The following is a 12,041-nucleotide window of genomic DNA, read 5'->3' on the forward strand; positions in this document are numbered from 1 at the left end:
ATGTCCTGAAATCACTCGCTGCAGTAATCTGTGCAGCGTGAACAAAAGAGGAGGAGGATCTGGATTTGATTTACGTCGGCAGCTTTGTTCACTCACTTGTTCTCCTGGATGGGGGGGTCTGTTAAATGGTGATGTTACAGAAAAAAGGAGCGGGCCTCCTCTTTTTAATCCTGTTCACTTGTAAACCTTTTATTCATAATGTGTGTGTAATATAGTGAATATAATGAATGCATGATGTTAAGTAGCGGCTGTATCCCTCCGTCCTCTGTGTTAACTCCTCTCTGCAGCATTCATCCATTTTCCACTTTTATAAAACTAGATTAAAAAAAAAATGGAATTCAAAATCTCACTGTGGGCTTTGAGACAGCATATTTGACAACACGAGTCAAACCACAGACTGTAAATAAAGATGGACGCCATGTCTCCATCTCCTCCCGTGACATGAAGCTAAAATACAACAGATCTAATAGATGGAAACTCGTTTGGAGCCAGAGTCTGAACAGTAGCGTTTGGGCAATGGAGCTGCAGTCTCCGTTGATTCTTTTAGTTTGGTCCATGTCCCATCTGCTAACATGGAGGAGGAGGGGTTTTGTGACCTACACTGCAGCCAGACACTAGGGGGCAATTAAGGCATTTTGGCTCCACTTTTTGGAGCCGCCATGTCGTCCATCTTTATTTACAGTGTGTGGTCACGACATGTTTAAACCATCCAGGTCAAAGTTAAATCTAAATTGTCGTGTTATTGATCTTATTGACGTTAGATATTTATTTCCCCTCCCTCTCCTCTCCTCGTCTCTCAGGTCTTTCTTCGGGAGTCTCTGGAGCATCGTCTGGAGAAGCAGAGGGAGGTGGAGGTGCTGAAAGCAGCCATGATCATCCAGGCTCATGTCATGGGCTACATGGCCAGGTACGACTCTGCCTTTAGAAACTCGACGTCACAAAGCTGCTGAGAAACCGTAACCGAAAGTTCCCTTCGTTCATTAATGTGCGTCGATGCTGCTCCACACACAGGAAGCAGTACAGGAAGCTGCTGCAGTGCATCGTGGTCATTCAGAAGAACTACCGGGCTTTCTACTGGAGGAGGAAGTTTCTGCTCCTCCGCCGGGCTACGCTCACCTTCCAGAAATGTCTGAGAGGTCAGCTGGCCCGCCGGGCCTACAGCCAGCTGCTGCAGGAGAGGAGGAGGAGGGAGGAGGAGGAAGAGGAGCGCCGCAGGAGGGCAGAGGAGGAGATGGAGAGGTGGGCTCGTCATCTAACTCCTTCGTCTGGTGTTTGCTGCTCTGCATACTGATCGTCTGCTGCTGTAGCTCTGTACTAGTAATAACGAGTGCGTAGTCGGGATGAACAGCGATGAGGATTAATGAGGCAGAGACACCACCTACAGAAATGATTGTGGAGATTAAATCTAAGGAGGGCAGGGCTGTAGGCAGGATTTCATACATTTTACTTCATATCTATTCTGTACTTTTAAAGATCTGTATATTTTCTGCTTCAAAAGCTCCTCATTGCTGAGCACATGGCCGTGGTGTGAGGTTTATTTAATCTGGTGTGGAATGGTACCTACTGTTTATGTTGTCTCGGTGGATTTACTAAGTTAAATAATGATGTTTTGAATGTCTCACTGTTTGTCTGCAGGGAGAGACTGAGGCTGGAGGCTGAGAGACTTGCCAGAGAGGTACGATGAAACCAATAATCAAGAAATTCATCTAGGTGAAAAAGAGTGGACGACCCAAATCTCAGTTTTATCTCAAATTTGGCTCGAGAAGTCGTCTTCGTTTAAAAAAACAAAACAATCAACAATCTCCTAATGTCTTCGATTAAAAGACACACGGGCCACTTCCTCAGTGATGTTCCTGAGGTGTGTCTCAGGTCCTTTCACAGAATTTTATAAAAATCTACTTTTCAAGAATTTTGTAGAAATCAGTCTTGAAAAGAAAAGATGCCAGAAGGAAGTAATAAAAAGTGACACATGAAATTCTTAGATTTTTGTATTAAGATTTCTGAAACAGTCTTTTTGTAACACCACTTTCTTTTCCGTCCTCAGGCTGAGGAGACCAGAAGGCTGGAGGAGCTGCATCGTGCTGAGGAGTTGGCCTCTCTGGTTTCAGCTCAGTCTCCGTCCATGGCAGCGGCAACATCAGCAGACGCTCTCGAGGAGCTGGAGTCAGCCGAGACCTTTGAGGAGACAATTCGTCCCCATGAAGCATCTCAGGTGGAGGAGATCCTACGACTGGAGCGGGAGATCCAGGCGCTGCAGAGGCAGAAGGAGCGTCAGGAGCTCTCCCTGACGGAGGCCTCCCTGAACCGGCTGCAGCTGCTCCGCGACCAGGAGCTCAGGCGGCTGGAGGACGAAGCCTGCAAGGCGGCGCAGCAGTTCTTAGACTCGCTGAACTTTGATGAGATCGACGAGTGTGTGAGGAACATCGAGAGCTCCTTGGGAGTCGGCGAGGTGGACGAAAACGAGAAGGACAGTGGACGGAGGAGAGGCAGTGACGAAGAGGAGGTCGACGAAGGATTTGAGGCCGACGACGAGGCCTTTAAAGACTCTCCAAACCCCAGTGAGCACGGCCACTCAGACGGCCAGCGAACCAGTGGGATCCGAACAAGTGATGACTCCTCTGAAGAAGACCCGTATGCCAATGATGGCGTCATCCCACCACTGCCGCCAACCACTCTTCTTCACCAGCCGCTGCCTTTACCGCCTGTGCCGCCCGCCTGCCACAGTGCCTCGTCCAGCGGGGACTCGGCCTTCTGCCATCCCCAGGCTTCATCCGAGGCTCAGTCCGATGACCTGGTGGAGCTCATACCACCAGATGAGGATTCAGACTACGACCAGGATGACTACGATGAGGGAGCCATCGTGTCAAGTGGCAGTGTGGCGTTCTCCAACCCTCGCAGCGGGCAGTGGTCTCCTGACTACCGCGGCTCTGTTGGCACCTACAACAGCTCTGGGGCTTACCGCTTCAGCTCGGAGGGAGCTCAGTCATCAGTGAGTATCCTCGATATGTTTTCTCCGGGTTGTCAACAGCAGGATTACATAAAAACTGTTTCCATGAAACAGACAGAACCCAGATTGACCAACGTGCTGCTGAGACGTCGTCCTGCATATCTCACGTTGTGCCACTGGCAGCTCACACGTCATGAGGCAGCACTACGTAGAAGATGTTCACTCTAAAATCTAAATTGTGTTGTGTTTCTTCATTTAATCTGACTCAGGAACATCTACACAAGTTTGAGCTTTGCATAGATTCCCTGATTATTCAAACAGACCTTGTTGTTGCAGAGATAAATCGTTGCAGAGATAAATCGTTGCGTTTCTCAGCTCAAATCCGTCAGAATGTTTCAAACCCATTGGAATCAATTAGAAAAAGAAGCAAATCCACTGCAGTACAACGACCTCATTCAGTGTATTTGTTGTGATTCATTCCAGTTTGAGGACAGCGAGGACGACTTCGACAGGTTCGACACCGATGACGAGCTGTCGTACCGGCGGGACTCCGTCTACAGCTGCGTCACGCTCCCATACTTCCACAGCTTCCTCTTCATCAAAGGTAACTCCGTCATCACGTCACACTCCCCCTCAGACGGCAGTTTCTCCTTGTTTGTGGTAATCGTTACATCCTCATGTTTTCGTCTGAAAGGCGGTCTGATGAACACGTGGAAGCGGCGCTGGTGCGTTCTGAAGGACGAGACCTTCCTGTGGTTTCGGGCCAAGCAGGAGGCTCTGAAACAGGGCTGGCTGCACAAGAAGGGAGGAGGCTCATCGACACTGTCCCGTCGCAACTGGAAGCGCCGCTGGTTCGTGCTGCGGCAGAGCAAGCTCATGTACTTTGAGAACGACAGCGAGGACAAGATGAAGGGCGTGATGGACATGCACAATGCCAAGTAAGATGTCATCAAAGTTCATGATGTTCATTGATGTCATACCTTCTGATCTTGTTCTTTATTATTAGCATTATTGATAATTAGCAGTGCTGAACACCTTCTCCGAGAAGAAACTGTGGTCATGAGTGTTTTTTGTGACGTGCAGAGAAATCATTGATAACACCGGTAAGGAGAACGGAATCGACATCGTGATGCCGGACAGGACCTACCACCTGATCGCAGAGTCTGCTGAGGACGCCAGGTAGGTCGCGTGTTTGTTGTGCCTCCCGAACAAAAGCCAGGCTTAATAGGTCATGTTCATGATGACTGTCATTGTTGTCTCCATGGTTACAGCCAGTGGTTCAGCGTGCTGAGTCAGGTCCACGGCTCCACAGAGCAGGAGATCAGAGAGATGCACGACGAGCAGGCCAACCCCCAGAATGCTGTGGTGAGCACCGGCCCCGGGTGGTTTCATGTTGAGAAATAAAATAAATATTATATTTAAGCAAATATTCTCGAATGAAATAAGCATATTTTACAAATGATAGCAAATATTCAGTATTACAAATCCAAAAACCATTCGAACCATCACTGTTTCTGAAACTCTCTCTCTCTCGCTCTCTCTCGCTCTCTCTTCAGGGGACGTTGGATGTGGGGATGATCGATTCAGTTTGTGCGTCAGATAATCCAGAGAGGTGAGGACCGACATCGAATCATCGTATGTCTTGAAGTTTTCCGTGCATCATCTGAAAAGTGTCAGCCAGATACAGCGTTTGCTGCTGCCATTATTTAAGTCCACTTTTAGTTTCATGGTCATATTGCAACAACAAAGTTTCACTGTGCAGCCGAAAATAAAAGCTGCTGTAAAATCTAAGACCCCGTTCAGGCCTGGTATCAACAGCCACACACGCACACACACACATTGCCATCGTACACATCTGTGTCACAGTGGGAGAAAACATTTGGTCAAACTCAAATCACGTCCATGTTTATTGCACAAAGAGCAGGAAGTGAGATCCGATCACAAGTGGTCGACTGGTGAACAGAGGTCTCAAGATGGATGTTAATACCAGGTCTCTGATTTTATTCTCACCATCCTTTCTCCACCTTCACAGGTCAAACTCCTTTGTCATGATCACAGCCAACCGCGTGCTACACTGCAACGCCGACACGCCCGAGGAGATGCACCACTGGATCACGCTGCTGCAGCGCTCCAAAGGAGACACCCGAGTGGACGGGCAGGAGTTCATCATCCGAGGTGATGGGGGAATCACTTTTAGTTTTTGACATTCTCTTGACAGAGAAGAAAAAGAAGCATCCTCATGTGACTCCTTTTCTCCCCCCAGGCTGGTTGCACAAAGAGATGAAGAACAGCACCAAAGTGTCCCTGAAACTGAAGAAGCGCTGGTTCCTGCTCACCCACAATTCCCTGGACTACTATAAGAGCTCTGAGCGCAACGCCCTGAAGCTGGGAACGCTGGTGCTGAACAGCCTCTGCTCCGTGGTTCAGCCGGACGAGAAGGTGTTCAAAGAGACCGGTAAGAAATGGAAGAGTCGCAGGCAGAATCAGGTCGGATCTGATGTGTTGTTTAATCATCCCTCTCTCGCATCTCGTCGCTTCCTCTCAGGATACTTGAGCGTGATCGTGTACGGCCGCAAACACTCGTACCGTCTCTACTGCAAGCTGCTGAGCGAGGCCACGCGCTGGGCCAACGCCATCCAGAACGTCATTGACACCAAAGCTCCCATCGACACGCCGACACAGCAGCTCATCCAGGACATCAAGGTAGGAAGCTCCTCGGCAGAACGCTGATGGAGACTCGATGAACGAAGATATAGATTTGTTTTTTCCAATGTGGGATAATGTAGGATCATTCTAAAGACTGTTAACAAATCACAAGTGAACAAGATACAGTCACACTCATGTTGATTCAGATGAAACTAACAGTGTGCTCAGACGCTGACTCTGAAATTCAGGCTCTGAAAACTGCTCTGCTCTCTGCAGGAGAACTGTCTGAACTCAGAGGTGGTGGAGCAGATCTACAAGAGGAACCCCATCCTTCGCTACAGCCACCACCCGCTGCACTCGCCTCTGCTGCCGCTGCCCTATGGAGACATCCACGTCACCGGTGAGTCACAGTTACAGAGAAGAGTCAGGGCGGAGGAACCGGCTTCCTGGATCACTCAAATATCCGCAAATACTGGTGTCAGTCACCTCATGAAGACTCCAACACAGAGGATTATTGGCATTTTCCTCCTCATCTAAATATATATTAAGAAAGATCGGTTTCATCCACTAACTATGACACATTAAATTGCCACAACCGTGTGACAATGAATGCAAAAGTCCATTCTCTTCCAACATCTCTGAAATTAAATCCATCAGATCTGGTTCAGATTCAGATTTCGGACTGAAAAGCACAGGATCATGAAGAGGAGGTGAAATGTACATACCATGAATGTCAAGACGATTTTCACGATCAACATGTGTTGAAATGTGATGTATTAATTTTAATAGAGAATTTATTAGACAATATGGACAACAAGTAGTTCACAGTGTACAAACAGTTGGATCCCACTCTAATGGATTTTGGTGACACTGCCTGAAGCGACACCGACAGAAGTTTCAGGTGAAACGTGGCACATGCAGCTACATGATGACCATCGCTAACCTCGTCCCTTCATCCCCCGTTCAGCTCAACGACACAGAAACTACACAACGCTCCAGGACGAAGCCCTCAAGGTGTTCAGCTCTCTGCAGCACTTGGAGGGGGTGGCCGACCCCGTGCCCATCATCCAGGGCATTCTGCAGACGGGCCAGGAGCTCAAACAGCTGCGGGACGAGCTGTACTGTCAGCTGGTGAAGCAGACGACACGAGCGCCGCAGCCGGGAAGCCCCGGTAACCTCTGCAGCTGGAAGATCCTGGCCTGCATGTCCTGCACCTTCGTCCCAACCAGGAGCATCCTCAGATACCTCAAGTTCCACCTGAAGAGGTACTGACATGTGCACAGACAGATGAGGACAGTTTGTGTGACCAAAATGGATTCAGAAATGAATCTGTGGGTATTGTTTCTTATTCTTGCTTAATTTTTTGAATCTTTGGCACCAACAATCTCCACATCTCTCTAGGACTCGAGAGCTCCTCCCCGGCTCGGAGATGGATCGTTACGCCGCCTTCGCCCTAGAGTCCTTGAGAAGGACTCGAGCCAGGGAGAACGTCCCGTCGCAGGAGGAGATCCGCTCCATTGTGGCACGACAGGACATGAGCACCACCGTTCACTGCCACGGTGGAGGCTCCTGCAAGATCACCATCAACTCACACACGACGGCCGGAGAGGTGGGTGACACTGGGACCCGTGCGGAGTAAAGTGTTCGGCACATGGTGCATTGTGGTGAGGCTGGAAGCAACAGAGAATTTAGATCCTGCTGTGTGTGTATGTGTGTGTGTGTGTGCGTGCGTCAGGTGGTGGAGAAGCTGATCCGCGGCCTGGATATGGAAGACAGCAGGAACATGTTTGCTCTGTTCGAACACAACGACACCATAGAGAAAGCCATCGAGAGCCGCACAGTGGTGGCTGACGTCCTCGCCAAGTTTGAAACGTAAGTGTGCGAGTGTGTGTGCGAGTGTGTGTGCGAGTGTGTGTGCGTTCTTTTGAGTGTTGTCCGTTATTAACTCGCTCTCTGGCCTCCAGGCGATCAGAGATTCCAGACGAAAACAACACTGGCTGGAAGTTTTACTTCAAGCTCTACTGCTTCTTGGACACGGACAATGTTCCCAGAGACAGCGTGGAGTTCGCCTTCATGTTTGAACAGGTGAGACGAAGCTGCCGGCCAATCACTTCACTGCCGTGCAGAGCTGACTGACAGATGATCTATGGAAGCTGTCCGATGATTATTGTGTAGAATTCACACTAATGTCTGTCATCTGACTGTGAACTAAATAAGAAACTGATCAAACTAAAAATCTATTTTGATTCAGTTTTCCATAATTTTGTTTAAGCAGTTTTATTTGTATCACAAATCGAGAAATGTTGCTCAACAGCCGCTCGACTTCAGACAGTTGTGTCTCTGAACGCTGGGAAGTGTAACAGTAGCTTTGGTTTAAGAAGTTCTGTGTCTGCTGTCTACAGGCCCATGAAGCCGTCATCCGTGGTCGGTATCCGGCCCCTGAGGAGACTCTTCAGTTCCTGGCTGCCCTGAGACTTCAGTACCTCCTGAGAGATCACAGCTCCCAGGCTAACGTTCCAGAAATGTCCCAGGTGTTCCCCATGGCGCGATTACGGGCCCGGGTGCAGAACTCGGCCAAGACATTTGCCCCAGGCACCGGCTCGGTGGCCGACCGCTCGGGCACAACGGAGAGGAAACGCTCGAGCTTCCTGGAGGGAACACTGAGGCGGAGCTTCAGGAGCGGCTCGGTGAGTCGGCAAAAGCTGGAGGAGGAGAACAGCCTGGAGGCCTGGATGAGGGAGGAGGCGGCGGCGGTGAGAACCAGTGTGATGGACAAGTGGAAGAAACTGCAGGGGATGAACCAGGAGCAAGCCATGGTGAAATACATGACGCTGGTGAAGGAGTGGCAGGGATACGGGTCCACGCTGTTCAACGTCGAGGTGAGTGGAAATCATTCCATAGGACTTTTTATCATCAAAACGCAGCTGTGGCGAGTTTGGAGCCAATTCTGAGTAAACGCTTGGGAAAGTCTCCATTAGATTGGATGAGTCCAAAGCTGCGTCAATCTCCCTGTCGTCTTTAGCAGCCAGACCTCAGTGTGCTCTATCTCGTTTCAGTGTCGGGACGGATCGTTCCCCTGCGACCTGTGGTTGGGTGTGAGCCGAGAGGCCATATCAGTGTACAAACGGGGGGAGCCGTGGCCTCTGGAGGTTTTCCCATATGAACAGATTCTCTCCTTCGGCGCCCCGCTGCCCAATGCATACAAGATCGCCGTGGAGGGCCGAGAGCTGGTCTTCGAAACCCAAATGGTTCGTACAACAAATGCTCCTTCAAAACTTTTGGTTTTTCTTGACGTTGACATTATGCGAATTTTTTTAAAGAATAATATCAAAACAGTCAGATCATTTTTCAGTCGTCCAAATGCTCATATTCACATTTTCAAAGTTCAAACTACAAACGAGCTCCGCACAAATTGACTAAACCATCGCGACCGAGTCAAAACTATCAACTCTGTAGAAATCTAAAAGATCAGGAAATGAAACACCACAAATGTTGCTCCTCCTCCCCTCTGCAGGTCATGGACATTGCCAAGCTGATGAAGGCCTACATCAGCATGATCGTCAAGAAGCGCTACAGCAACTGTCAGTCCGTCAGCAGCCACGGCAGCCAGTGCAGCGCCTGGTGAAGTCTGCCCTTTGATTCCTGACCTTATGGCTGTGTGCCGGAGCACCGCAGAAGGGCCGAGCGCGGCTGCCGCTGGGCCACGTGTGGATGCTCGTCCTTAGCGTTGGTGAAAGAGCAGCTTGTACATTAGACTCTGTGAATGCTGAAGACAAACCCCAATGCTCTTAATGTTAACTCCCTCAAATGATCGTTTTGACTGGTCACATTCCAAAACACCACATCGCCACACCCGACAGATCAGAACCTTGAAAGAAGGACGGTTAGAAAACCGTTTCAAAATGGAAGGAACAACGACCAAAGCCTTTTAGGAGAATTTCCCTGATTTGCCAAAAAGCAAGAAACAACTGGAAAACACAGATTTCTAATGCAGGCAAAATGCTCACAGCACAAGAAGCAGTCATCGTGCAGAACTTAAACTGGAATCAAACCTGCAGCTATTAGAATCACGTGTCAACGTTTGTAGTAAATCTTTCAGTTTGAAGGAGTTGAGATTTTCTAAAGCTTGCACTCAAATAGATTTACTCTGCTTGTGCTCAAAGTGTGTATTTGCACTCAGATATTTTGTTGCCTGGGCAGATTTCCTGCGCTCCAGCTTCAGCTCTTCCTCATGCGCTGCTGCCCTCCCCGGCTTTATTATAACACATCGCAAGAAAAGCTAACGCACCCACAACGAGGGCGGGGCAGTTTCTTTCATCATCCCGACACCTGGCATTCTGTCGGTTCTTCTATTTGACAGACTTAAAATAAATCCGAGAGCAGAGAGTCAGAGGAGACACGTATCGAGCACACAGAAGCAGCATGAACGTGAAGATGGAGTGAGTCTGAGTGCAAGCACATAGATTGAGCTCAAGCAGCGGCTGTGTGAGCAGGGTTTTAAGGAAAATTATGACAAAATCTGAACGTGAAATCAAAAAGTCCCGCTCTCCAACTTAAAGAGCACACTCTTGAATAGAAGGAAAACAAAAATCTGTTGGTCTAATATAAATCAAATATAAATATACAAGAAATTCCACTTCTCCAACACCAAAGAAATCAGTTTAAATTTAACAGGACGTTGTTTTCTCATCAGTTCAACATTTCAAAATGTGGTCGTGTCTCGTTTGGGAATAAGCTCCTTTCTACCTGATGCTAACATGACTATGGCACAACAAGGACTGTTGGGGGGGGGGTTGTTATCGGGGGTTTTGTGTGTGTCTCTGTGTGTTTGTGTGTCTGTGTGTGAGAGAGCTGTGTCGACAGGCTGTTTGAATGTGAAAAAAACGAAAGCAGAGAGCCTTCACACCGTTTCCTCTGCTTTGAAAACTCTGGGACTGGACGTCTATATTTTTCTCAATGTCTCCAGGATGATCTGTTCACTGTAAATAATTTGCGGCTCTTGTCTCAGAACATTTCCACTTTGAGGTCGGCTGTTGTGATGGATTGAAGTTGAGATACGAAGGTCACACAAGTGCCTGTTCAAACTAAAGCAGGATGAACGCCAATCAGATCTTGTCATATCGGCCAGAGGCTGGAGAAGGTGCTGCCACGGCTCCTGCAACTACCAATGCACCTGTTCACTGCAAAATCTGTCGAAACCAAGCAAATCATTCGAGGCAGATTTTAAAATCCTCTTTTATTATTTCAAGAAACTTTGACAGAATCGAGAGGCAGAGAACGCCAAGACCTAGTTCATCGGATCAGTCGCTACAACCGCTTCGTTACGACCCAGCTTCAGCTTCGGTTTGTCTTCGTTTGGGACTTCACTCTGGGAGAATTGATTTGCAGCCAGAGTTCACATCCAACAAATATACAACAAAAACGACTAAATCAATAGAAATTAAGGAGAAGGCAAGAAAAAGCAGAGTTGTAGATTTTCAAATTAAGATAAAACTAAATGAAAAATAAAACATACTCTTCTCAACCGAGTCACCACACTTCCTCAAAATGTGAATTAAATCTAGTCCAATAGAAAATCACCATTGTGTCAGATAGATGTCTGATGTTTGTCAGCCTCTGCTGGCAGCAAGTTGGAACTACAACAACACAAACATCCCCTTTTAAACTACAGACGCCTGAGACACATGTGAGACTTTAGATTCACCAAATTCATAGGAATTCATGACAGGACAGGGATTTTTTTTTCTGTCATGTCAGAATAACATGGTTTTAAATATTTTAAAATTTCTGATGTCGCATCTTCAACGGAACCTGTCCTCATCATTTTCGCTGAGTTCCCATGGATAACAGTTATTGTGCCTTTTAAAGCTCCTCGGTCTCACACGAGACCCTGAATGACTTGTTCAGGTGGACAGTTTGCAGTGTAACGTTCCTTCAACATTTCACTGGAGCTCCGCGGGCGGCAGATCCATCCAAAGACGCGTGTGCAGGTTAATTCCACGGTGCCTTGTTGTATATTGTGTACACTTACTTTACGTTCTATGTGTGGTTTCCATTTATTTGGTATAATGTGCAATGTTATATATATATATATATTATATAATCACGTGGCTGTACATTTTATACTTCTGTTGTTTTTCCTGAATGATTTTCTCTTGTTTCTTAACGACCATCCGACAGACAGTGGATCTTAGTCCGGTGTCTGTTATAAAATTTAAAAAAAAATCTGTACGAGTTGTTTTGCGTATTGAAAGGATGATTCTAACAATAAATGGTTGCATATTTGATTCAAAGGTGTATTCAGTTAGGTTTTCTCTTTGCCTCACTGTTGTCCCACAGACTGAATTATCTGCAGCAGTTTTATTGGGTGAGATCAAACTCAGGACAAAACATTTACCAGAAACTCTTCACAATTAGACTTTCCTCTATTCCTGTTCATAGTTCCATC

General features: G+C 47.6%; 1 protein-coding gene across 1 annotated transcript in view; it reads left to right on the top strand.

The window, feature by feature from the left end:
- The window catches only part of myo10 (myosin X), a 67,850-nt gene extending 55,964 nt beyond the window's left edge, over nucleotides 1–11,886 (top strand). Inside the window, exons 22-41 of the mRNA XM_069511509.1 lie at nucleotides 801–907; nucleotides 1,012–1,239; nucleotides 1,636–1,675; nucleotides 2,045–2,989; nucleotides 3,431–3,551; nucleotides 3,642–3,885; nucleotides 4,031–4,126; nucleotides 4,219–4,312; nucleotides 4,504–4,559; nucleotides 4,980–5,122; nucleotides 5,211–5,402; nucleotides 5,493–5,650; nucleotides 5,870–5,993; nucleotides 6,561–6,858; nucleotides 6,995–7,202; nucleotides 7,329–7,465; nucleotides 7,558–7,678; nucleotides 7,996–8,472; nucleotides 8,650–8,841; nucleotides 9,108–11,886. Of these exons, the coding sequence (XP_069367610.1) occupies nucleotides 801–907; nucleotides 1,012–1,239; nucleotides 1,636–1,675; nucleotides 2,045–2,989; nucleotides 3,431–3,551; nucleotides 3,642–3,885; nucleotides 4,031–4,126; nucleotides 4,219–4,312; nucleotides 4,504–4,559; nucleotides 4,980–5,122; nucleotides 5,211–5,402; nucleotides 5,493–5,650; nucleotides 5,870–5,993; nucleotides 6,561–6,858; nucleotides 6,995–7,202; nucleotides 7,329–7,465; nucleotides 7,558–7,678; nucleotides 7,996–8,472; nucleotides 8,650–8,841; nucleotides 9,108–9,218 (4,092 nt within the window). The 3' untranslated portion in view covers nucleotides 9,219–11,886. The remainder of the gene's footprint in view (nucleotides 1–800; nucleotides 908–1,011; nucleotides 1,240–1,635; nucleotides 1,676–2,044; nucleotides 2,990–3,430; nucleotides 3,552–3,641; nucleotides 3,886–4,030; nucleotides 4,127–4,218; nucleotides 4,313–4,503; nucleotides 4,560–4,979; nucleotides 5,123–5,210; nucleotides 5,403–5,492; nucleotides 5,651–5,869; nucleotides 5,994–6,560; nucleotides 6,859–6,994; nucleotides 7,203–7,328; nucleotides 7,466–7,557; nucleotides 7,679–7,995; nucleotides 8,473–8,649; nucleotides 8,842–9,107) is intronic.
- The last annotated feature ends 155 nt before the right edge of the window (nucleotides 11,887–12,041 follow it).

Source organism: Paralichthys olivaceus, chromosome 16 (assembly GCF_024713975.1).
Source record: "Paralichthys olivaceus isolate ysfri-2021 chromosome 16, ASM2471397v2, whole genome shotgun sequence".
NCBI classification, from domain to species: Eukaryota; Metazoa; Chordata; class Actinopteri; order Pleuronectiformes; family Paralichthyidae; genus Paralichthys; species Paralichthys olivaceus.